General features: G+C 35.7%; 1 protein-coding gene across 6 annotated transcripts in view; it reads left to right on the forward strand.

Moving 5' to 3' along the window:
• The window catches only part of LOC135078843 (rap1 GTPase-activating protein 1), a 394789-nt gene that overhangs the window by 349045 nt on the left and 18087 nt on the right, over window positions 1-27657 (forward strand). For all 6 annotated transcript variants that reach the window (XM_063973402.1, XM_063973403.1, XM_063973400.1 and 3 more), the window contains 2 exons: window positions 6270-6465; window positions 13666-13850. In XM_063973402.1, the coding sequence (XP_063829472.1) occupies window positions 6270-6465; window positions 13666-13850 (381 nt within the window). The remainder of the gene's footprint in view (window positions 1-6269; window positions 6466-13665; window positions 13851-27657) is intronic.

Raw genomic sequence — 27657 nt, forward strand, 5'->3', positions numbered from 1 at the left:
TTTTAGATCAATGGTGTTTCTAAATACTTACGTATAAAAAAATCTGACTAGCGCAGGAAAGTGACAATAGCGCAATAAGGTCTCGCTTATCACATAAAAAAAAAAGAAAAGCTATTTCTATCAGACACCTCGGCTATTTCTAATATCGAAAACTAGGTAGCAACTCTATTTTCAACCCATTTCACCGAGATGACCTATTACTGTTCTAAACATACCACAAAACAAAATCAATACCGAATTTCGGCAGGTTGAATAGGGTCAACAGTTTGCCCAATGCGAACGGGGACCGCATCGAAGCAATTTACTTCCCATCACAAACCAATCATCGACGGCGACGCCATTGCAACGGTGCACGTACAGCAAAATTCGGCGTTTAAACGTTTGAATTTAGAATACAGTGTGAGTCACGTTAAAGTGTACATATGAAAAAAGATGAAACTAGACCTGTTTTTATCGACAAAAAAGATGTCAAAAATTTTTTAAGATTTTTTTTTAATTTTTTATAGAATTTTTTTTCTTCTAATTACTTATTGTAAAGAAAACGTAATAACTTTTAAACTAAGCGGTAGATCCTGATAAAATAAAAACAGTAATAATGCTAAATAACAGGCGATACTAAAAAAATACATAAAATACACAAAAAAGGCCAACAAATAATGAAAAATGATACTTTTTGAAAATAAAAACTGCTTAAAAATTCGTGTTTTTTTGGTTATTTGATAAATTTCTCCAAAAAATGCCCGTATAACCGGTGGTTTTTATTACTTTTTATTGTTCTCTATCGTATTATCCTTGTAAAACCAAAAATCGCATGCCTCTATCCCTATCACAACATTTGCTATGATCGTTTGAACAAAGGCCTGCCACAACATTATTCTCCGCTACAGGTAGAGACAATTTTAATTTTAACTAAAATGTTTATTTTACTTCGAAATCTTTTGTTTTTATTTGAAATCTAACTTGTCTTTATCAAAATTACAAATCTAGAGCCATTTTCAGTTTTCTTGTTAACGAAGCGTTGAATGGCGCGCCCGGAGAGGCTTAGTTCAAACGATCATTGCAAACGTTGTGATAGGGATAGAGACATGCGATTTTTGGTTTTACGAAGGTAATACGATAGAGAATAATACAAAGTAATAAAAACCACCGGTTATAGGGGCATTTTTTTGAGAAATTTAACAAATAACCAAAAAAACACGAATTTTTAAGCAGATTTTTTTCAAAAAGTATCATTTTTTATTATTTGTTGGCCTTTTTTGTGTATTTTATGTATTTTTTTAGTATTGCCTGTTATTTAGCATTATTACTGTTTTTATTTTATCAGGATATACCGCTTAGTTTAAAAGTTATTACGTTTTCTTTACAATAAGTAATTGGAAGAAAAAAAATTCTATAAAAAATTAAAAAGAAATCTCAACAATTTTTTGACCTCTTTTTTGTCGATAAAAATAGGTCTAGTTTCATCTATTTTCATATGTACACTTTAACGTGACTCACACTGTATATTGCTTCATTTAAAAAAGATGGAAACAGTTTTCTTTTTAAATTGCGGGAAGATGAGAATGAAAGTGGCCAGTACTGGTTTATATCTTTGCGGGATTCTAAGAAGGTTGAGTTCTTTGGAGCAGTGAAACTCATGAAATGCAATAGCAATTTAAAAGAAAGAACTCTTAAAGATGACGTAGCTAGGCATAGGTACGAAACTCTTGAATGAAGTGTATAAAAAAAATTCCAATGTAAAAATGTCTATAATATTGCTACCTTTTTACACTTGTAGTATGAATAATGGACAATTCCAAAATAACAGTAGAAGGAAGTATCTAAATTGAAATGTATACAGGTCTCTCCGTAAAATTAAATTATGAATAATACCTTATAATTAATCTACTCTTGCTACAAAAGAAATGGCTACTTTTTATACGAAAACTTACCTAATGTTTCATTATAATTAATTACTCCGCCTGGCCATTCAGAACGGTATGCTATAATGAGCTCTGTTACGTGGAGATAGGGTCAGAAGTGTAACAAGGTTTGGTCAGGTACAACGATACAACGAAGATTTGCCCAGTAAATAATTACTTATTAGATAACTTATTAATAGTACCTACAATGTTCTTGTTCATGTTAACTTTCTTTTGTGTTCAAAATTACATCTTTGATATAATAAATAATAGTTCAGATAATAACTCCTATAATTATTGTTGCATGAAAACTCTACATTCTTGTTTTCTAATTATGAATTTAAACTCATCAAAAACGGCTTTTTTTCATGTAATGTGTGAAATGTAGAATGTGTCTTTCATTACAATAAAGCCTAACATTGCTCAGTTATTAACGAAAATTTCCAATACATTTCAATACGTATAAAACCAATGTATGTATAAAAAGACGGTACCAAAAAACAAAAAAAGTAAGTACATAAATTCTAGAATCTTGTAATATTATGCTCTGCCCTCTTAAATATTGTGACCTAAATACAAAGCAACAAGGATCGCATTAAAGACAGATGTTTCAACTCAAGCTTATGCAACTGTTAAAAAATAAATAAGTCTTTCATTTATATTTAGTATATTTTATGCCCTTTACTTTCTCACCACATGCTGACAAAGTTTCTGATAGTCAATTAAGAATTTAGGTGACAGATAATTTAGGTACAATATTGGGTTTCAGCAGAGATATCTGGTAAATAAAGTTACCACCAACCATCATTTGTTACATTCCAAACCAATTTGTTAAATATAAATTAAACTATTTTCTGTATGTCGTCTTTTAAAAAGCACTTTAAGCCTAAGCGCAGAGCACCAACTTTTAGTTGGACGATATTTGGGTTGGGCTTTTAATCAGTATGGAGATGTATGAGAGTGCACACATTACACCGATTTGGTATCGGCCGATTCTTCATACAAATTAGAATGGGGTCCCACTATCGGTCGACAAAAAGTCTGTGGTTTGCGCACCTAGGCTTAGTTAGAATAATTGAGCTGAAATTTTATCAGGAATCGTTGGCCTTTATTTGGCTGCCAGTCATATTCAAAACGTAAAACCGGCGTATTGATACAGCTTATACTCGTTATTTGGGTTTATAGTTTAGTTACAAAGCTAAAATCCGGTATGAATGCCCAAATTTCAGGATTGTAGCAACGAGAGTAGAATTTGTCTTTCATTCATTCCACCAGTTTTAATGAGCCAGCACGGGAATTATGGGATTATTAGCAGGGTTATTTGTGTACTGCACATCCAGTTATACATTAGAGCACTTTATACACTTGTGATAGGAGCGATTTTGCAATGCTAAATGTATAGGCTGATCTGCTGTCTCGACTATTTCATAAATTCGTAGTTTTACTTTCTTTTGCAATAAAATGCTTTTCATTCATTCCCGGGCTTAAGAGCATATTTCAGACTTCTGAAAGGTTCATCTTCTAACCGGCCGGACATCGGTTATTTTGGCCGGACACGCAATCAAAAAGCCTAACTATGTCCGGCTTTATCCGGACGCCTGGCAACCCTAACCTCACATGTAAAGCTCACTCGCTTTTGTGAATTGCAACAACTATACTGAGTTTAGAAATAAGTAGTTTTGGTGCGTTAAAACTATTCCAATACGGATTCCTAATAGTTACACGAGTACACTAATTACATAACCTGGCCCAATAGGAATATCGATGACAAATGTCATAAGGATTAGCATTGTCGGTCCCGGACTAGAAACCCCACAACACAGTCATTCGATACACAAAATCCGTACAATTACAGTACCCCACGTACGAACAACTCGTAATCGTGTAATCGTAGAGCTTTAATTGTCATGACAACGGATTGTTTGCTGTCACAAAATAAATAATTTTCTATTAATAAACGAAAAAAGATCATTCGAAAAAAACTAGTGGCTAAATCTTTTCTTTTTTTATTTATGCAAATTAATAAAAATTTATTTTTTGTGACAGCAAACAATCCGTTGTCATTATCATGACAATAACAACTTTACGATAACGAGACTATTTCGTGCTTGGGGTACAGAGCGTGCCCGCGTAATCTTCATAATTACGCTTTTTTACCTCATTTCAATATTTGTTCCGTTTCAAAATGACTGACAGCGTTGCCTCGCATGTAATTTACATATCAAATCATTGGATTACGAATAGAATTATTCATATCAACATAAATGATTGGTGTTACAATCTTACAGCAATTTGTACGGCGGATATTCGTTATTATAATGATTATAAGATGGGTATTCTAGCAGTAAAAATAACACACACTTTTCCTGCTAATTTCTAAAAGATCATTCGGTGAATTAATATATTTTTCAGCTTGTATACTTGCCGGATGGGGCTTAATAAACCTGTAATTACGCCAATTAACTTACTACAAAACTGGTGCGTGTAAAGAGATTTTATTGAGTTAATTCAGTCGTAAAAGCCACGGAATATAAATTTTACATTTATAACTCCGTTAATCGATTTCTTTAGACATCGAGATCGTCTGTATAATTGATTTGTCACGCCATTCGACAACCCCTGAACTTTGCTGACTTTTCCAAAGAAAATTGTAATACCGTTCATTAAATATTTATTTCTATGTATAATATTTATGTATTTAAAAAAAAAGTATATAAGTAGTATATCCGTTAAGCTAGCACCCATAACACAAGCATTAAGTTGCTTACTTTGGGGCTAGCTGGCGCTGTGTGAAATTGTCCAAAGATTTATTATTATTATTATTATGTTTGTACGCTTTGGAGCTCACGGGTCAAAAGTGGCCCGGTCCTTTATAAGGCTTGCGTGGGGATACAGATCCAACACGTAGAGGCCGTTTTAAGCGCAAAATAATCGACAAAAGTTATTATTATTATTATTATTATTTCAAACGGTTTGAGCGACGAAAAGAACGATCAACTGTATCAACCATCAGATATTGCAGAATTAGTATTTTATTTTAACGGTTTGTTTACCCCAGTTTAAATATAACGTGTACCATTTCAACGTTTGCGCGGAAGGCGTAAACATGGCGGTAGTGACGTCACATTAATTTGATCAAAGTGAAAATGGGAGGCGTTTTCCACGCTACTTGTTTCGAGTTGCTGTCAACAGTTCAGCTAATGCTTCCGTCGGCTTCCAATTTTAAACTTTTGATGGTGTTTACGGCACCGATTTATAATCCGGGTCGGATCGGATCGGCCCGGCTAAATGATTGCACCGTTGGCGACACCTGGATACCTTTCCTTGCTTAATCACCAAAGTTACATCGTAGACGTGAAAGAAGTAGATTTTTACAACTTTTTTGATAAAAAACGGCACAAGTTGCCGAGAACTGCCGAAATTGTAATACGTAATTCAATAACAGCGATACTTTGTTAAAAATTATGAACTGTAAAATTGAAGTGATGGAACCTGCCTGGCCATAAAAAAGAATGAAGTATTTAAATTTGGAACGTTCATTTGTTTCGAAGATGAAGCATTTAAGCATTCATTTGTTTGTTTCACACTCAATTTGACGCGGCGGTCGTGCGTGATCACTTCTATTTCTGCATTGAACTGTGACCAAATTCCGAAGCAAATATTCAGTAAGACGGTGGCTTCACAGATCATGCTCCCAAATTCAATTTGCTCGAGATTGCCGCTACGATTACAACCGGGGCACGTTCTTAAAATGGTTTCGATCCAAATGGGTCTACCGCGAAACGGAGTGGTGTACAGTTATTGTGAAAAGTAACAATGATGGGATCCCACGGTGAGGCCGAGGTCGACGCTCGATGCTCCCGTCACGGTTGCTGCGTACATTAGGCTCTTTGAGGGAACCAAATAGCCAATTTTAAATCACCGCAACAGGAATAACAAACGAGTCAATTAATGCGTTTGATCCGCAGCTAATGTTTCGTTTGATTACGGAGGTCTATCGGGGTTTGATCGACCACCAACTGCATATTGAATGCATTACGTGTGTGCAACGAAGCGCTCTATAATGTTTATTTTTGAGTTACAAAATATTTTCTTTGATATTTTAGCTGAAGCAGAGATTTCTAAAAAGAAGACATCGACAAACTACTTAAGATCTGATTCCCAAAAATAGAAAAATGCAATTTACTTAAACGGAATGGAAAAAACAAACTGTTCTGCCATATTTCTCAAAGTGCCGTACTCAAATTCCCGCCATTGTTTTTTCATGCAACAGCATAAAGCCATTCAGCCTTATCTACATCCTTATTTTATCTACACACAGGCAAAGGCATAGAACCATGCATCTTATCTGTCAATCTTTGTCTCCAGGTGCCACGGCCCGAGAACCGTCGGTCGGTGTCTGTGGGGGCGGCGGGCGCCACAGAGAGGCACTCGTACGCCGAGGGACGGGTGCCGGCGCCCCATGGGCCGCCTCCCTCGCCAGGGGCGGCGGCGGCGCAGCGCCGGGTCGCCGCCGCCTGCCAGGCCAGCAGAAAGCTGCTGGAGGAGACGCTCGCGAAGCCTGGTAAGTTATCTAGTGTCATTTGATCCTCATTTCTTTTAATCATCATCATAATCATCTCAGCCATAGGACGTCCACTGCTGAACATAGGCCTCCCCCAATGCTTTCCATGTTACCCGGTTGGTAGCGGCTTGCGTCCTGCGGTGCATTTGTTTTTAATATGAATGTGAAAGTAACTCTACTTGTACACCATTACACCAACGTGAATGAATTTTTAAAAACCTTTTTTATAGTCCCCCGTCCGTGAGTACGCTCTTGTCGCTACTTACCCTTCATTGATTTAATGAATTGTAGTACCTCGTTAATACTACTTACTTGACTTTTCTTTGCATAATAATATCATTTCCATTTTACAGTCTATCAGTCATCCATTAATCTGTGTTTAATTGCGGTTATATTTAGGTATGGCTGTTAGAGAAATCATTAAGTAATCATCATATTTTACTAAAGTCTATTGTACCTGCAATGGTTGCCTTTTTCAGTTATTAGCATTAGTTTATTAGTTTGTGTAGCGGACTATTTTTAAGCAAATAAATGCTTATTTCAGTCCCAAATTATGTTATTTAAATAATCATTTGCGTTTGTCATTAACGTAAATTAGATCTTACATGTCAATTAAAATCTAATTACTGCAATTGTAACTGCAGCATTTTGGAATCGGCAAGTCTACCTAATATCTGCAGAACCATTGTCTTGATTTTCCACGTAATTTGGACCTCAGCCAGACTGTAATGAGAGAGCTCAAATTGAGCTCAGATTTCTGAGACTAACTCAAGAATTATGTATCAGTTTATGAAACTCTTAAATACCTGAAAATCTCAGTTAACATTTTCTCGAAGCCATATTTAAAATTTAAGTTCTTGCTACACCGACGCGTTAAAATTCTTATATAAAAAGTTTTAACTCATAAACGGTCTGTTGACCTGGCCAAACATAATTAGAGGCAGTCAGCATGAATGCCTAAGCGAAATTATTTTAGTTACAAGTATTAACTAGAGGAGAACAGCCACATCATTATGATATACTTTTGGTTTTATGTTGTTAAATTTTCAATGTATTTGATAAGTGTATTACTATCTTTAGGAAATATTAATGTGTTTGTAAAATGGATGGCATGAATGAATGATGACTAATCGTTGCTTCTAAATGACATCAAAAAGTTCATTAGGTAGGTACTTTGAAACAGTTTTTGTTGCTACGGAAAATTCACTAAATTGGATCTGTCAGGATTATTACAGGCTCAGTGAGAAACTAAATTCTTCTTTAGTTGCACAATTTACATGGCGTATTCGTACTGGCTTTACTTTTTAAGCTGTGTTACAAGTGTTGCACTAATTTAAGTAATTTTCGCACTGTGCTCCATTTATTTAAGCATTGAAATGAGCTTGTGGGAATTGCACAATTACTATAAAAAATGTTGAAATAAGAGCGAGTCTCAATGTTTAATCAGTTAATGGTATTATTTTATCTAAACATTGTTGACTTTTAAAATATTTCGTCATTGTTGTATGGATTTTGAGTAAGAGCTAATTCGTCATATTCATCGTTTATTTACAAAAATGAGTGAATTGGTATGCTTTTACATTGTTGATATTTATATTTATTAATAGGTATAACAATTTGCTTTGTTTTAATATGATATGAACATACTTTTAAAATTATGGATATTGGATATTACAATATTTACGTTATTGTAACAGCAATAAATAGAGATCAGCCTGCCAAAATGGTTATTAATCAAATTCAAAGCTGATTGATTTTACAGCGCTTCAAAATGTGAGAATGAATGGTCAGAACTCAGAACTAAAGCACAAGCGTAATTCACGAGTGAGTTACAATGGCAATAACTTTCATCATTGTTGGCAACCACTCGAGAAAGTGAAGAAATGTTGAGAACCGCCCGTGAAAGTTGGCTTTAGTTTAAATCGATTGTAAGTCACTTTCTGAAAAATTCAGAAAATTTTCTTTTCAATAGTTTTGAATGGAAATTCAATGAATGCATTTGTCTTTATGTAATAGCAAAGTAACTTTTGCCGCCCGCGTGAATTAGGTTATGTAGTCTTAATCGCGCTTAAGTGTCCCTTTCAAAAACCGGGATAAAAACTATCCTGTTATTACCCGGGTCTCAAAATATCTCTATCTATAAATATACTTTATATCATAAAGGTGGCAGGAAAACGCTGGATGCAGGCCGCTACCAACCGGTCAATATTGAAATCATTGGGGGAGGCCTGTGTTCAGCAGTTGACGTCCTGTGGCTGAAAGGATGAGGAAATATACATTTACATCTTTAAGGCTGAGTTGCACCACCGAACTTTGACCGTAACTTTAACGATAACCGATATTTTTTGTATGGATTTTGACTTATTTTTGACGTTTGTCAAAGTTCAAGTTAGGCCCAGAACTCACGGTGAAATGCAACTGCAACAAAACTGCAACTTCTAGTTACCAGTTTCAAACTGGTCGCGTCATGTATGGTCTCTCAACGGACGCTATGACAGAAACTTAGCTGCAACTCAAAAGTAACTAGAAGTTGCAGTTTCGTTGCAGTTGCGTTTCACCGTGTGTTCTGAGCCTAAGATGGTGCAACCCAGCCTAAGTGTGAAACATTCACATTTTAGGTAATAATAGTAGGATTTTTTATTAGTAAGATAAAGAAAATTCGACAACGTCACGTGACATCAAAAAGTTAGTTCCCATGGGTGAAGTGCTCATTGAACGAAACTGCGCAGCGGTTGTTTATCAAAGTAATAACTCAGCCTCGTGTCACGTGAGCTTCGTAATTGTGGAGCAAAGGTTTTGGGTAACAAACTACTTTCTTAACTTTATGAATATTTATGGTAAAAAAGTTAACAAAAAATTATTATGTGGTTTTGTTTGTTCATCTTACGCCACCAAAATATGTGTGGTAAATGATGTAAATGTTTATAAATATGGATAGAAGATTTATATTTTTCACGTTGGTTAATAGGAAACTATAGATATTAATGGTAGAGATTAGTTGTATTTGTTAAGTTTAATTTCAGTTAATGATTTTGAAGCATCTATTTTACTAGCACCAATAAAAACTGAGTAATTGAGATAAAAAAGAAGGTTTAGGCCAAGCCAAACCTTTGCAGATTTACTCTAAAATAGTAAATGTTAAATATTATTTTAGTATTTGAAAGCAAACCCCAAGGACTTTTAGACTCTATTTGCTCAGAGATTATGCCATGATAATAATCTGTCTCACGAATGATATTGCATAAAAACTACAGCAGTCCTTTCACTTCCAAATAAGTACCTAGTACCTACCTACCTAAGGTACTATTAACGCCTACACATTCGTGATCGCATTGTTGTCAAATCGACGTCGTGTCGATTATTAGGGCGGTCATGAACCGATATAATCGATTCAAAATTATTCACGAGCACGAAACACCATCGAAATCGGTAACATCGAGATGTCAAAACTTTTATCACGTCTCGAAATCGCACCCAAGTTGACAAAAGAGTGAGTCACGCAGTTTTTTGTAGGTTTAAAGTGGCATTTTTGTCTGTAATAGTTTGTAAGTGACTTACATAATACTGAATGTGTATTATCAGTAAAAGCAACATGATACTTTAATTTAACAGACCCGACAGACTTTTGTTATTCTTTTGTTTTTTTTACCCGGTGATTTATTTTTAAATGAATATCAGATGAGTACTGCTGGCCAGCGTTTGTAAGTTTTGTGTTTATTAAATCATAAATTGTTTCAAACTGTAATTTGTGGTTGAAACCTTAACCCTTAAAATCTCTGACTACTATTACTACAGTTTCTAAGAAAATTAACACTAAGAATAATTAAATGGAATATCAAAGATCTATTTCGGGGGAAAGCAAAGGGTGATTCTTAATAAAAGTTGCTTGCTTAGTTAGTTGAAATGGTTAATTAAATTAGACGGCACTGCGGTGGCATATCTTGGGAAATCAAGGCGGCGGCTTTCTCTGAGCATAGGAAATGCGCTTCTGAGAACTTGTAGGGTAGAGATTTTAAGCGATTAAAAATGTAATACTTTCAGTAAGATTATTTTAGACTTGTAGTTTTAGCAACTATAGGGCGTCTGTTTACAGAAATATCTCGTCAAATCTTTTACGAAATGCCTCTTCCATACTTCATAGAATACTGATGTTCAACTACGTCTAAAACAATATCTTCTTCAACAATGACCGTGAAATCTTCCAGCCATAAATATAATCAGTCTATTCCCGTATCCCTTCGACAAATCCGTTTCTTCCCAAAACATACACTGGGCTTATAATAACCAAAGTTAGCCGACTTACTTGGAACAAGGCGGGCGGAGTTAGTGTTACAGCTGATCCCTCAATAGAAACAATTGCCCCAAAATACACATCCGTAAGTTACAGACGTCTCAAGTGAGTATTTCGGCTGGAGTTATTAATAACTTGCATGGAACAGCTTATTTTAACTACAATATTGTTAAATAACTAGAGAGTAACTAAGTCGGTAGACATTTGATTCTACTTAGGTAAAAAAGTTGATAAATATTTCAACCCATCGCGCGACGTTTTGATTTTATGGTTTAGTCATAAAAATGGAAATAAAGATGGCTTTAGGTGTAAATATGCAATAAATATTTTCTTGTAGTTTGACCATTTGCTCGACTTGGCGAAACGATTTGTGATTTTATACATGTAGGCAAAGAAGTTGCTTTCGCTAGGATTGTAAATACCTAAAATTTTGTGGTTAATACTATTTATTAAGTATCCAGTAACTATTATACTATACTTACTTACTTCAGCTAATACGGTCCTGTCTATTCCAGACTTATACCTAAAGTAATATCCATGTCCTCGTAATAAAGAGCAACTGTTCTTCCACAAAAAGAATCCGTAGGAGTTTTGCATACGAAACCGTCCTTTATGAAGCGGACACAGGAAGCGGACAATGGCGTCCCACAGGACTCGGCAGGATTGCCGCTACTGATGTCCAGACCCTTAAAAAGGAATATTTTTGAACTGCAATTCGGATAAGGATTTTGTACAAATCCTCTGGGATTTGTGAGAAACTAGCGTAGCGTAGATAGACTTGTATTTATATTTTTCATAAGTAATAAATTGTGTTATTTCTATGAAATTGTAAAAATAATTAAATATAAAATATTTTTATTTTAAGATAGCTTATAACAGTGCATATGCGGGTTTGGTTTTAAATTAGGTTACATTTTGAAAAAAAAAAAAAGTTTTAGCCTAATCTAGTTTCGTTAACCAATATTATTAAATCCTTTGTTGGGTAAGAAATCAACTTCTTTTATCCAATGGAATTACATCAAAACTCCAAAGCACAGAGTAGTGTGGAATGCGTAGTCTGTTTTTTGTTGCCAGTAGCATGAAGTCACAATAACATCAATAAATTGGTTTCTTTAGCGTTAGTACTTATTTATTACCATTATCGATAATATGCATTTTTTTCAAATGCTCATCAATAACTAGTACTTTAACTAAAAACTACGCCATTCATGAAACTTGTTCTTACAAATGAAAATGTTGTACCAACACGCAACACCTGTAATTACTTGTAAATACAATGCAAGTGTTTAATTATGACCTTGATTGAAATGCGAAAGGAATAAATTATTGGCGCCATTGTTGTACGCATTTGTAATTTACATAATATTATGTACCTACATCTTTATAACTGCTGCAAGTGATAGATAAGTTATAGAAACGTAGGTTTGTCTTTTATTGACATCTTAAACATATTTCATTTCGAGGCGTTTCCTTAAAAACATTACAGAGCCAACAGACTTCATCATTCTGAAATATTCTAGCAATACGTATGACCTTTACCCATGAAATAATGAAATCATAACAAAGAACCTTAAGATATTAGAACATGCTTGGAAATGTGTGTAATTAAACCCTTTTGTAGATTTCAATGGACTGCCGTATATAAATTCACAAGAACGAAAAACTCAATCAAAATAAACAGATAATATTTTTCCAAACTACGCGACAACCCTGCAAGTCCGAGGGTGATATTGAAAGCTTTTAAAAAGTATCCCAGACAAAAGCCTTTCTAGACAGGCGTAGTCCTTGTCTGAAATTAGATGCCACTGGGGGAGCTTTCTGATTAGTTGGACTGATGATTAGAAGGGTAGCAAATGTATTTTCTTATTTCATTTGAACAGTAGGTAAAGACTGGATGCTAACATAGTTTGTAAAAGCAGGCCTTCTTATCATAATAACAAGAATAAAATTATAAAATGTTTAGCAAATTAAATCAAAAATAATAATTCTAATTCCAAAACAAATTATAACAAGAGTTTTATAATATTTTCTCATTTTATTACTAACGTAGGCGTAGAGCTCTCGCCTACGAAGCTTACAGTTGGTAGAACAAATGAAACTAATTTACCCAGAAATAAATACGATGTAGAAACAATTTGCCCAAAATAAAACACTAATCTCGTTCGCTCTGTCTGTTTAGTATAAACAAGGACGTTAAATGAATATTCAGGAAAATACTAAGACCAGCCTGATAATTAATTCAATCAATTTGTTACAGTGTGGTTTCGTAACACTGGCATCTGTAATTCTGTGTGTAACCTTGTTAAAATTGCTCATTCTTGATTCGAAGGCCGACCGTTTTCACAACGTCGAACTTATGGGTTTTCTAAAAAAATGATTGCGCTCGTGACTTCCTTGGTGTATTTTGATACAAAAACTGTGTCGTCATTGTTCGCCGTCACGAAAATAATAAAATTGGCCGCTGATCCGCATGCCGTCACGTCCAAAACGAAAAGCGATCGAAGTCAAACAATTTTCTGTATAGAAACGGCCTAAAGATTGCTGAAGTCCGAATATTATAACGGTAAAGCGAAAGGGTGGCCAAAGGTCTAAGAAAGTTATTGGGCTAACTTCATGGAGAATTTGAATTGAACTAAAAATTTGATACGGATACGTTTGAAGCACAAGTTGCTGGTGTGCCATTTCCTAGTAACTACCAAGTATTCATAAAATATTTGTCAAAGATTACATAAAAATACGCCTATAGATAGACAATGTAAGAAAAGTAATACTGCCAGAGATATAGCTTGTTGTGCAAAGCAAGCTATATTTCGAGGGATGCAGTTGTTTCGTCACCCATTCATTCCATTGGGGAGTTCCCTCGGCAACTGTATTTGCACCTTTTTCTAAGCAGAATGTCTTGTCCTCAGGTACCCCTCCCATGATAGTGCAACCTCCAAGCGGGGGCTACTGGGTGGACGGCGTAGAAGAAGCGCAGGACGGCGAAGAGCCTGAGGCGCGCGCGCAGCCGGGCACGCCGCGGCAGGCGTCGCGGCGGCACAACATCGACACGGACGACACCGCCAAGTATTACAGGCGGTTCTTTCTTGGGAAGGTGAGTGTCTTTTGTTTTTACCCGACTGCGTCAGAAGGAAGGTTATGTTTTTTCTCCAGCCAGGAATCATTTTTCCTCCACTTATTTTCTCTAGTGGGCTTCTCTTCCTTATAACAGTGATCCCGTTTTCCTCCAGTATTCTCGTTTTCCTCCAGTATCCTCGTTTTCCTCCAGTATTCTCGTTCTCCTCCAGTGTTCTCGTTTTCCTCCTGTGTTCTCGTTTTCCTCCAGTAGTCTCGTTTCCTCCTGAGGTCTTATTACCCTTCAGTGGTCTTGTTCTCTTACAAAGATCTTAATATCTTCCAATGGTCTCATGTTCTACAGTGGTTTAGTTTTCCTCCAGAGTTCTTGTCTTGTTACCCTGCGTGGTTTCTGTTGTCCTCAATGGTCTTTTTCCCCTCCAGTAGTCTCATCTTCCTCTTGTACTCTTATTTCTTCGGGCTCGCTATAAACACTGGGTGGACGGCGTGGAGAGGCGCAGGACGGCGAGGAGCCAGAGGCGCGCGCGCAGCCGGGCACGCCGCGGCAGGCGTCGCGGCGGCACAACATCGACACGGACGACACCGCCAAGTATTACAGGCGGTTCATTCTTGGGAAGGTGTGTCTTTGTTCTTTTTGTCCTCTCATCATCATCATCATCTCAGCCATAGGACGTCCACTGCTGAAGATAGGCCTCCCCCAATGCTTTCCATGTTGCCCGGTTGGTAGCGGCCTGCGTCCAGCGCCTTCCTGCTACCTTTATGATGTCGTCGGTCTACCTTGTGGGTGGACGTCCCACGCTGCGTTTTCCGGTACGCGGCCTCCACTCCAGAACCTTGCTGCCCCATCGGCCGTCAGTTCTGCGTATTATGTGTCCTGCCCATTGCCACTTCAGCTTGGTAATCCGTCGGGCTTCCTCTATTACTCTTTTTCCTCTAGTAATCTTGTTATAGCCTGTAGCCCTTTTTTCTTCAGAGGTCGTTTTCTCCAGTAGTCTTGTTTCTTCCTCGAGTGAACTCGTTTTCTTCCAGTATTTTTGGTTTCCATAGTAGTCTACTTTTCCTTCAGGAGTCTTTTTTTCTCCAGTGGTCTTGTTTTAAATAGTTATGCAGAATTAGAGAATCTACGTTTTGTAGAGGGAAGAGTTCAACTCTATTTGCAGAATATATTAATAAATGAAATGAACACAATAGTCTTACTGATTCAAAACTTAATAATTTTGAGAGTAATATTGACGCATGTATAAAACAAACAATGCATTAAAGCGATTATTTATGTTCTTCAAACATTTAACCAACAGAATACGTGCATAACCGCATGTTTTGAACTAAAGTATTGATCACGCAAATCTTAACAGCTCAATATCAATGACGTCATCTGTAATCTTAAAGAACACAAAGATAGTTCAAATCGCATTTTAAAGGTATCCTTAAGGAGTTGTTATAGGATCTGTTTTGCTATAACAGATACCGGCTCGAGAACAAAGCTCGAGAAAAAACCGATTTACTCGAGTGTTGTTGAAGAAATAACCTATAGGGTGTGGAGTCTGTGGAGTGTACCTTCCTTGTCTCCAATTTGGGTTAAGTACGAGAAACTAGCTAGAAAACTATATTAAAAAATTTAGACACATCACATGACGCTCAACTGTTGGTAATGTCGTTGTTGACAGCTGTCAACTTTTAAATTTGGAACAGAGCTTTATTGCGTAACGTCGAAATTGAATTATGAATTTTATTTTGTTTTTGTATCGTCTGAATTTTCACAACCAGTCCACGTAACAATGTTGCCAACATAGAGCGATGGTAAATAAAAAATACAACAAATCGTAACTCGATTTAATTGCCTTCGTGACTCGCCCGTCTTTCTTCGGACGATCGAGTGGCGTAAATAAATTGTTGAGCGTGAAATGTGCGCAAGCAATATTGTTTGAAATTTATATCCTAGTGCACTTCACTTTTACAGGAGAAAGGTTAATAAAGATAGTGAAGACTACTGACCTATCCAATTTATAAAATTACTTTCATGTCATTTCGTAGTTGTTAGATAAGCTGATATTATGTAGCGTTACCCTATGATTGTATCAGTATAACATTCATAGGACTATGAAATAAGAGTAAGTACAATATTTGTGCAAAGGAAAAAAAATGTGATTTGTAATTTTCTTTCGTGTATAGGGTGGTATATTACAGTCCCATACAGCAGGAGTAATAAATCAAACGTTGCGTTGTAAAAAACCTAGGCATTTGTATCGGTAAACAAACAGAATTTGCTCATGCACGATACAGTTAATAAAGAAGATTCCGATATTGTAAATAGGTTACGGCTACCTTGACATTTGCGCATCTTACTTTACATATGTGCCTGTGACCGCTATAACTTGATATTCAAATGAAATAAGCGTGCTAAACTGTGTTGTGCCAAGCGTTGCAAATAATATTGGTCATTTTAAACTTCATACCTACTGCCTAGTGTATTGCATACAGCGTCATCACACATCACACAATTTTTTGTCGCAAAATCGTACTTATTACCGCCATATAAGATACCATGTACTGCCATCCGTACGAGACGACCCGGCTCCCGCCAATGACGTCACCGTTACCGCAGATCCAGACTCGAAACAGGCTCCGACCGCCTTGACATTTGCGCGCCACTCGGTCTGGCACGCCAGCCAGTACGGTGCCAAGTACGCTTAGCTGATTACCCGAATGTGGGGTAATGTACGCGAATATTCTTATTACGTGACGGGTAATGGCACGGATTAGCGCGGATTGGCATGGCTGCATATTCTCAAATGGTGGCATTTGATGTTGGGATTTATGTCGTGTATGAATCTTAAATGTGAGGTTTTGGTAAAAAAAACTCATCAAACTCATTTATCTATGCAAGTAGGCTTTTTAAAAAGCACTTTTACACGTTCCAATATTAACCCTACCACTGCTTCAGGGCAATAAATGCCAGTGCTGAGAAGACGCAGCGTTAGAAACTCAGTCACTTTTAACGAATTATTCACGAAAAAAAATAAAAAGAGACGAATAGAGATTTAGAGAAACTTCTCCTTTTTCGAAGTCTGCTAATGAAATAATTATGAATACCTAAGACAATGAACATCAAAAACTTGTGACTCTTTGACCTATATTTTTTAAATTTTGAACCTTGCTGTTTGTCTACTAGATTACTTTTAATCCTCTATGACTGATGTCGTTACTTATTATGACTTTTAAGATAGGACTTCGATCACCACTTTGTCACGATCACGTTTCTTCGGAGACGGGGACTGGTTTGAAGAGGCAAAACCTTGAACCAAAAGCAGATATTGATCTGTATTGACCAACCTTTAATAAAATCAATAGTAAACACAAAAGTAATCATCCCACTCATTTAATCTACAAAGCCAAATTATTCCTTGTTCTTCTTATCTTTTTAAGTGAAGATAAATATGAATGAACTAATTAAATAAGGGTGTGGTTCCATTACCGCAACTAGTATTTTATCCAATTTACTTTTTATTTAAAAATATGTATTATTCAACCCCTGACATTCACATTGTCCTCTCTTCAATGCCGTTGGCCTTATACTTTAACCTTCTCCAGAACCTGTATCAGTTTTCTACTCTGTAATATACTTAATGAAAGTCCAATTAAGCGTTAAATTCTGTTGATTAATTACATCGACGGATCCAGTTTCATTTATTTTGAAGTAACGAGTATTTATTTACTTAAAATTAGTAACTAAAAGTTTTAATGGTACCTATTATGTAACTAAGCATTCAAATGAATCTGTAGCTTCGATTCTAGAATCGAAGCTACAGATTCATTTGAATGCCTAGGCAGTGATTCAAGATATGAATCTAATTGTAAGTATCGTTACGTGACTAAAAATATCAAGTTCGAAGATAATCTTTTAAAACTGATATAATGATATGAAGAGCCCCAGCCCATTCAATGTCACAAAGCAAGTGAAGCTAAGGTTACATTATTGGAGAAAAAGCGTGTGAAATCGCTCCGCTTGTACCAATGAACTTGACTTTAGTGACAGACGTTAGAGATAACACTCATTTAACAATGCAAAGAATGAAATAAATCGTCTGCTATTTAACTAAAACATTAAAATTAAGGATGAGGCAAATCAAGCCTAACATCTTTGGAAGTTGTAAAAGGTGCTTAGATTCATTGTTACTCGGTAGACCGACGACCTGTTGAAGGTTGTCAGAAGTGTTAGATACAATCAGCGTAGGACCGGTCATTGTGGAAATCCTTGCAAAATGCCTTTGGAAATGGTCATTTTTATGGTCATGCTTTTGAAGGTGCTATATTGCAACCCAAAATGGAGCAGCATTTGTGGTGCTACATTTTGGGTAAATAAATAGTAAACTTACAGCGCAAGATTGGTCTCAGTGGAAATCCTTGGGGGAGACCTTTGTCCATGACGTCTTTAGGTTAGATAAAGGTGCTCTATTGCTACGAAAATGTTATGTGTCATGTGCTAGCAATTTATAACACTACCCAGAGATTACATCAAAGCATTGTGTAGGTAGTAAACTTTGTCCAGCAGTGAATGTCATTTGTCAGAAACGAATGAGACTTACGCCCGTATTCACAAATATTACTATGAGGTCTCACTCACAGTGCACCTGAACGCACAGGGTGACACACGAACCAATCACAGAGCTCTGTTCAACGCTGTGCGTTCGATTTGCTGCCTTACTTAAGCAAGCATCGTTTGTGAATACGTGGGTCATAAACGTACAAAAATTTCCTTTATTGTCTGTCGATTCCAAACCCGCTCTTCGCTCTAGCGTGCACCATATTCCTCCGAGACATTGGAACAGTTACAGACACGTGTGAATATTCCCATACCCACGCCTACCGAGCTTACTGACTCGTACTTTTTATACTTTTTTCGTGTCATTTCGAATCTCCATAATTGCCACCCAACTTTAATACAGCGCATTTTATTTACGATTTCTCGTCTTATTAAAGAAAACGTCAATTAAAAGATCGATAAAACTCATTGTGATCGTTGTTTGATGTAGAATACAATGGATGATCGTTTTAAGAGAAAAACTTGTAATGAGCTGTTACAGAAACCTATTTTATTTATTTTTTATCAATTTTATTGATAAATCTTTTTACCGCAGCAATTAGCGCGCATTACTTGTATTAGAAAATTTAAACAGTAATTTAATTATTGTTTAAAATGATAATTTTTCCCACGTTCCAAAATAACTCCATAAATTAATTGAAATAAAAAAATATTATTACATAATGAAATAGTGAAAAAGTTTCATTCTTTAACTCTGTATGACAAAAACATTGATAAAATAAGTGATTAGGATATAATATAATGTCTAATTCATTTTTATAAGGAGTCTAGTTAATCAATGAAGACCTTTTTGTATGATCCTTTGTCGAATGGGACAATATTAATACATTCAGCGATTCAAAGTAATTACTGTGGTAGAAATACCAGTTTGATTGGTCGATAGAGAACTTCAGGTTTCTAAGCTCTATAAAACTGCATGTAGGTCGTAAGGTGCCATATAAGCTGTATAAGTAGTTCGTTAGGCCGCAGTAAGCTTAGACCGTTGCGGTCGCAGAAACATGCCAAGGAGATGTCACGCGAGCTAGATCCAGGGTGGCTAGGCAAATTACTAGTAACTAGTTACTCCTAGTTTGGACGTTAATTGCTGCAATTAGTATGCTGAAGTAAGGAAATCACGTTGCTTTTTTATTTTTTTATTTTCCTTTCTACATTATGCTTGTATTCGTACCTTTTTTAATCTTTGTCATACTCTTAATAATATTATGTACTAATGAATGATCATAGTCAAGATCAAAAGTGTTGGTCAAGTTGAGTGGACTGTGAAATAATGCTTTAACAAACCATTAGTATACAATATCAATTTTAATTAACACCGTACAGCCACACAATTAATGATTTTGAATTTTAATTGATAGCATAAATTACAACTATTCTACATACCTTTCTCCCAACTTTTTAGATATTCAAAAATATTAAATTAAAATCAAAGAATGCTTTAATAAAATCTACCAATTAAAACAGGCAGCCATGCTTGGTAAGGGTCTAGCCCTTGTAATAAAAAAATGGCGGCAAATGATAGTGGGAAAATGCTGGGAGCCCACACAGTGGAACGGGCTGGCTTCACGCCCTGTGAACCTGCTTCTCGGCTCCGTGTAGATCGCCCGATTACGAATACCGAATAGGCCAATTTGACGTAGTGATGTGGAGGCAAACGTAGGTATTCATCGATGCTTTTAAGTTGATGATGAAGTTGGATTTGGTGTTATTATGGTTCAACCCACAGCTTTTAAGTTGCAGTTAGCTCTACTGTGGTTCTAAGTAACGCTGATTTGTTACTACCTCGCAATTTAATTACTGGTTTGACTATTGGTCAAGTATTTAAATCCCACCGCATACTGTTAAAGGCCGAGTAATCAACAGAATAGGTTTTCGGTAAAGCTGAGTTTTAATACAATGTTTGTTTCAAAACTTAAAAAGCAACAGTCGACACAGAGCAACTCTCTGGTGGTTAAATGCCATTTCTGGAACATTAGTAAAGAGACATTGTCAAATTATACACAACTCGTGCCGCTGTAAAGATTATCACGGTTTTGCGTATATGCTAAACATTTTTTAAATGGTGTGAAGGTACAGTTAGGCCAAACGACTAAGGCTGTATTTCACCTTCTTTCTTTAACTATAACAAACGTCAAACGTCTCTCAAACTCCATACAAAAAACACTGCAACTCAGTGTAAGGATACAAGTTTGTAGCTTTTTTTATGCCTGGCGCCTCACTAGCCCGCCTACGAGTGCCTATCGCGCGTACGAATCTAAAGTTATTACGGAATTTCTTCGTAAATAAAACGCGTATTAATACGTCTTTTCGTGCGTAATTTAACATTGTTATGATACGTACGGTCTACGCATTTATTATCGTTACATTATTATAAAATAGCCGTTACAGTAATACCAATTTTAACACCATGTAATTAGTGTGACTTCTGATTGGGTACTTGTATATTTTGTAACGCTTTAGGTGTTGTTTGATTTGCCATATAAGTCTTGGATGCTAAACGTTACACAAGTAGTTTCAAAAGCGTAAAATCAGGGTGTGAATTTTGGTAACCTATAGAATTTAGGTCTTTGTTTTGTGTCGGTAAATCACATAATAATTCATACACTCAATATAAATAAACTTGGTACTTACGTAGTTTTTATGCTGACCATGCCTCTATTTCCTTGAGTACCTCACAAGTGTTTTGTATAGTTCATTTAAGCATTATTTCGTAATAGTGATAGCGTAATATGCAAATTACTTTATAGTGGTAGATTATCTGGCATTTCCCACACTTTTGAATGCATTTTATGGTCCCGTATACAAGGGCCTTTAAGCAAGGTTCTATTTTGTTGGCAGGTGGCTAATTAAGATGTGAGATTAGACAGAGTTAATAGGGCTTAGATTTTACGTGAGAAATAAATAGACAAAACTGGTTAACATAATTCAACTCATTCTAACAACGACTCATTTAAAAGCATTTATCAATCTGATTATCTTCACTCAAATCCCTATAAAAGCCTTTGGCCCTAACCTAAAAATGCTTGAAATTCTACGCAAGTAACCAGATAGGGTCTAAAAGACCTAATTTCCTCTACACAGCAATTTGTTTGTGTATACCTCACGTCTAAAAATGACCTCGGAACGGACGCCGAAGTAATATTTCACGTTCTCCTGGAGCATTCTAATGAATAACGTTTGCATAAAATATTACGCCGTTACCGGTAAGCCGATGGGGGCGATGGGTCATTTCGACACCGCGGCACCGCACGGGTTAGGCCAGACGAATGCGAAAGCTCAGATCGGTAAGCTGATACGATGCCAGGGGTTCCCAACTTGTACAGATTTTTCACATAGGATCAAAGATGTGAGATAAACTAAGAATGGTTTTCAGTATTCGTCTAAAAATCAATAAACAGAGATTTGTCTCTTAAAAGAGTCTAAAATGAATAGTCGCCTAAAAGAGACTCATAATATTACGATAAAAAAACTTAAGTCTAAACCATTTTCATTACATATTTAACTTGTTTCCTGTTTATCTATTTTTTGCCTAAAGCCAGTTTCTGTATGCATGTTACAAGTTTAATTTAGGTACCCACCGCAGACCGCAACCGCAGTAACGTAATCGCTAGTGAGTAGGTATCATAGCGACACAACCTTTCTCATCTCTAGAGGAATAACTTATCACAGTTCGGCTTACAAAATGTTGACAACCACTGCTAGGGTTGACGCGTAAATACGTTACCGAAATCACGCATGCCAGTGTTAAGTACGAGGAAGTTTCCATTAGTTAAAGTCACCGCGTGCGCAGCGTTCAATTAAATTGATTACAGCTCCAGCGGGATTGTTTACTAATGAATGCTGTTTGAATCCTGATTAGTTTGGAAAATAGGTCATCGGCAATGGAGGATAGAACTGAAAAAGCTGTGGCAGAAAATAAAGTATCATTTATTTTGAGGGCATAAAACATACCTACTCCATTACGTTTCTACTGGCCGGGGTGTTTATTTTACTATAAATATTTAGGATTTTTTATAATTTGACTTTTTTGGTTATAGACATGACGTGATTGGTTGAATTTGAAATCATATAACCCCTAGACGGGTTATCTAGACCACTCATAGACATCTTTTCTTGACCCTAGAGTCATACTTGTACGTTGTCAAACCATTTAGTAATTTTCGTAAGTTTAGTAACCATTAAGTAAATGGACATGATATTGAATCAATATGCATAATGATTATGAGTTATGAATCACCAATATGCATCTCTCAATGACCTTATCACAAAACTAATTTACCGACGACTTATTACGGTAAACGCGTCGCATCAATCAGATTTGGTAAAGATCATCAAATAACAATTTATTTTCCAATCCATTGGGCCGATGACGAAGACAGATGCCCTCCAGACAAAAGGAAAGTGGGAGCAATAAGCAAATGCCTTTTTTCATAACGAAAAATTGGACTGGGGACAATTCGCCGAGGAGAATCGGACGAAGTGATTGCCAACCCTGTGAAGTGCCAGGGAAAGAAAGAAAAATAATAAAAAGAGTAGTTTATTTATACAATATTGTAGTAGGTATCATCTATGTAAAATGTAGCATCATTTTTGTTTTCCAAAACTAACTTATAGGGGGTCATCCATAAAGTACGTCACACTTAAAGAGGGGGGGAGGGGGTCGACAAAGTGTGACATGGTGTGACAAGGGGTGGGAGGGGTCTTAAGTTTTGTGACATCACATTTCAAAATCTAATATATCTAGAGGTACTAATCGCGTAATTTGAAATATTAATTAAACTAAAAAATATTTCCCACTCTATCTTTAGGACAATACGGTTTAAATTGTTTTGTTGACGAGTTCATACCCGCTCTAGTGACACGCGCCGATCGCCTACGAGCCCTTTGACTAACATAACGCCATGGACTGAAGATGATTTAGTTTCTTTCTTCTTCTTTTTATTTATATTCAATAGTTTATTGCTATGTTATTATTTCAAATATTTGATATAATGTTGATTTCATAAAAAAAGTACTTAATTTAAATGGAAATAAAACTAATTTCGGAATTGGGAATGCAAATCTCTAGGGCTCATGCGAGATCCCGTGTGACTATGATTAACAAGTATAGTACTGCGAGATCTCGCCAACTTCGAGATCTCGCGAGATTGGCAGTTTCTTTCTTTTCTTGCAAATATTCACAATATTTGAATAAATTAGGACAAAAATAATAAAAATTTTGAGTAAAAATGTATTTTCACGAATTTTTACAATAGACTTTTATGCACCAAACATTGTTTGACATATCTGACATCTGTCTACAATTTTTAATAAACTTCTAAGTCCCACGATTCTGAAACTCAAGTGGCAAAAATCAAAAACTAACAGCCCAGTATTGATAATAGCGCCCTCCTGTAAATGTCATAAATAAGGTTGTCCAATGTGGAAATAATCAGAACTAATAATCCAGGATAGATAGTAGCGCTCTTCTGACAATTTCAGAGCTAGGACGGTTCATTGTTGGATATCTAGAGTAGAAATGATAAGTGATCTCACTCGATTATTTCCAAAGTATACAAAATATCGTAAAACTAATTACTGACCCTGAAAGTGCTTTACGAGCTCTATCAATCGGTATACTTAGTTAGTTTTTAATATGATGGGGCTTTACTGAATGTATGGAAGCTGGAAACATTTAATTTTTGGATAGATTCAGTTTATTTTGTAACCTTATGTTAATACCGTTTGATAGAGCTCGTAAAGAACTTTCAGGATCAGTAACCAGTTTTTAGATATCTTGTATCGTTTAGAAATAATCAAGTGAGATCAATTATTTATGGAATAAATGACTATGACTATGACTATCGTTTCCATCCTGTATAGTAAACTTTGACTTACGTATCTATCAAATAAAAAATGAAAGAAACAGCCAGTCTTCTCTTCTAATATCAATCGAAAATCTTAAAACGGGGGGGGGGGGGGGGGGCTCAAAAATCATGAAATTTGTGTGACGTACTTTATGGATGGCCCCTAGCGTGCTAATAGAAAAACTTTTAATTTAATCCGCAATAATAATGCGAGATAGGACAAGTCGCAAAATAACATAATAATGACAATCATAAACAAATCAAATCAAATGAAAATTGAATATTAGTAAAAATGTAACTACACATAACTACACAAAGTTTGAACAATGAATACAGTTAGCACTAAAATAAAAAGTTAATATATGGTTTTTAACATTAGGACGTCAAAATAAACGGACGAAATTAGTAATTTTCTGGAAAGTTAACCTGCAACATCAGAGATACTAATCCGGCTAAGTTGTTTAATGATTATGCCTTACACATTAGTTGGAACTTGGAATCCCTAACGGCCCAAATTACGGAACCATTAGGGAAGTTCGCTGCTAATCCTATACGAAAGGTCAGTCGTAAAAGTTATCCATGTTAGTATCGGGGTCATTTAAATATCGTTACTGTTACGATATAGTGATAAAATTCATAGTAATTTTATTTTAGTTAGAACATAAAAACTACAAAAAGTTATTAATTTGAATGAAAATCGTCGGAAAATATATAAAAAAATATCATAATCTAAATTATGATACTTTGGGGCCGTCCATATATTACGTCATTCTAAATTAGGGGTGGGGGGGGGGTTGGTCTGCGGATGACGGTAAATGATAGATAGGGGGGGGGGGGGTGTTTCGAAATTGACGTCATTCTTATTTATTTATTTAAAGTTTATTGTTCACGTACAAAACGATTATTTCTAAAAATAAATTTCTTCCAGCACACCTAGTAAGTGAGACTGCAAATGTGAGAGGCGGCTAAGGCGCGTACAATACTAAAATAACTCATAATAAACATACATAATGCAACATAGATGTACACAAATACAGTAATAACTACAGATAAAATACTCTAACAATAATATTACATATAATACTAGCTGCCCGCCCCGGCTTCGCCCGTGGTACTTACATGTATTATACATACAGTGTGAGTCACGTTAAAGTGGGTGAAACTAGACCTATTTTATCGACAAAAAAGAGGTCAATTTTTTTTTGAGATTTTTTTTAATTTTTTTATAGAATTTTTCTTCTTCCACTTATTTATTGTAAAGAAATCGTAATAACTTTTAAACTAAGAGGTATATCCTGATCAAATAAAAACAGTAATAATGCTAAATAATAGGCGATACTAAAAAAATACATAAAATACTCAGAAAATGCCAACAAATAATAAAAAATTATACTTTTTGAAAAAAATCTGCTTTTAAATACGTGTTTTTTGGTTATTTGATAAATTTCTCCAAAAAATGCCCCTATAACAGGTGGTTTTTGTTACTTTGTATTATTTTCTATCGTATTATCTTTGTAAAACCAAAAATCGCATGTCTCTAAAAAAAATTCTATAAGTAAATTTAAAAAAAAAATAAAAAAAAAATTTTGACCTCTTTTTTGTCGATAAAAATAGGTCTAGTTTCACCTAATTTCATATGTACACTTTAACGTGACTCACACTGTATAAACCTTCCTTAAGAATCACTCTATCTATTAAAAAAAAAGGTGATTCTATAACCAAGTGTTTTAATTTTGTAATGACGTCAATTTTGGGAGAAGGGGGGGGGGGGGGTCATTAAGAAATGACGATAGGATGATTGTAGGGGGGGGGGGGGTCTAAAATCTGAAAAAATCGATGACGTAATTTATGGACGGCCCCTTTGCCTAAAATACATTATGGTCTTGTTGGTCACCCTTATGTTTTTTTCCTAAAATGTAGCACGTTTGAAGAATTCTACATCCAAATAAATAATGTGATTCACATGTTTATAATAATACTTTATTATACTTTTATGATTTATCTTTTGGTTAACATAATTATGTCGTGCGAAATTATCAGCTTCATGAGATCCGAAAAAAATGGAACCACTCCTGAATAGAAAAGAGAAAAATCATTTGAGGACGTCCCGAAAAATCGGCGGATTCCGTCTTAGATGACACCATCCATCAGGGCTCGATGAGGCATTGACCCGTCCTCCAATTACCGTCCTTAGCTTTCAATTTGCCGCTTTGTGGCGAAAATGAAAAAAGACCGGCTATCAGTCCTTGATTATCAGGGAGATGACAGAAGGGCGATGAAGTTTGTGATTTTCAAAGGTCGACGATCTTTTGAATGCAACCTGGGGGCGTAGTGTGAGTTTACGTCAAACGCATTCGATGTCGACTGCGTAAAAAAGTGACATTAAGGCTGGGTTGCACCATCTTACTTTAACTTTGACCAACGTCAAAAATCTGTCAAACTACATACAAAAAACACCGGTTATCGACATAATTACGGTCAAAGTTAGGTGGTGTAACTCAGCCTTAATGTATGACGGATTGTACAGCGCTGGAAGCTTTGGAAAACTTTCAATTATAGCTATTGGAAACTTTCATAAACTAAATCTTCAAAATATTTTTTAACGCGCTCGCTATTGACGACGTTTGATGTAAACTCACACTAAGCCCTCAGCTAAATCATTATCATTTCCTGCACTTACTTTTTCCAATATCTTTCTAAATTGACAGCGCGAAAGCGGAATAAAATCGTATAACTTTTTAATAAAAAACGGATACACTTCAATACACATGTATTTTATTATTCAATTATGTCTCTATGTTGCTACGTAATGAACACTTCACACTAGACAAATCTATTTGAATTTAATTGGCAAAGCGTAATGACTTCCTGGCATCGACCTGATATTCAGATTAAGACTTAAAATGAATTCTATTATAGTAACAGTAAGGTTCAAAAACTCAGCTAGGAAGGTTCGTGTACGATAGGAAGTTCCCAACACTTAGCACTAGGGCACGTAGAACAAAACAATAATGAATTTGCTCGTCTACCGAGACAAAGTGCTTAGATGTATCTACTGCTAAAGTAATAGTCCTTTGTGTAGAACAGTGTCTATTACTCGTAGTTAGCGAGAAAATAGTGGTTGTATGAGTCGTAAATTAGAAAGAGGTGAAATCAAAATAATCTTTATTTGTTTAGATTAATTAAATTAGTAGGTACTTACAAATCGTCAAATGCTCTTAAGGAGCCTATACATGTCTCATTCTTTTTTTGCCCTACCAGCGCTTACCAGAGAAACATTTTTGGCAAGTGCTGAGAAGAAGCTCCGCAACAAACTCAGTCACCACTGTCTGCCGGTTTATATAATATAAAAAAGTAGGAGAGTGTGAAGCTTTAACTCT

Source organism: Ostrinia nubilalis, chromosome 15 (assembly GCF_963855985.1).
Source record: "Ostrinia nubilalis chromosome 15, ilOstNubi1.1, whole genome shotgun sequence".
NCBI classification, from domain to species: domain Eukaryota; kingdom Metazoa; phylum Arthropoda; class Insecta; order Lepidoptera; family Crambidae; genus Ostrinia; species Ostrinia nubilalis.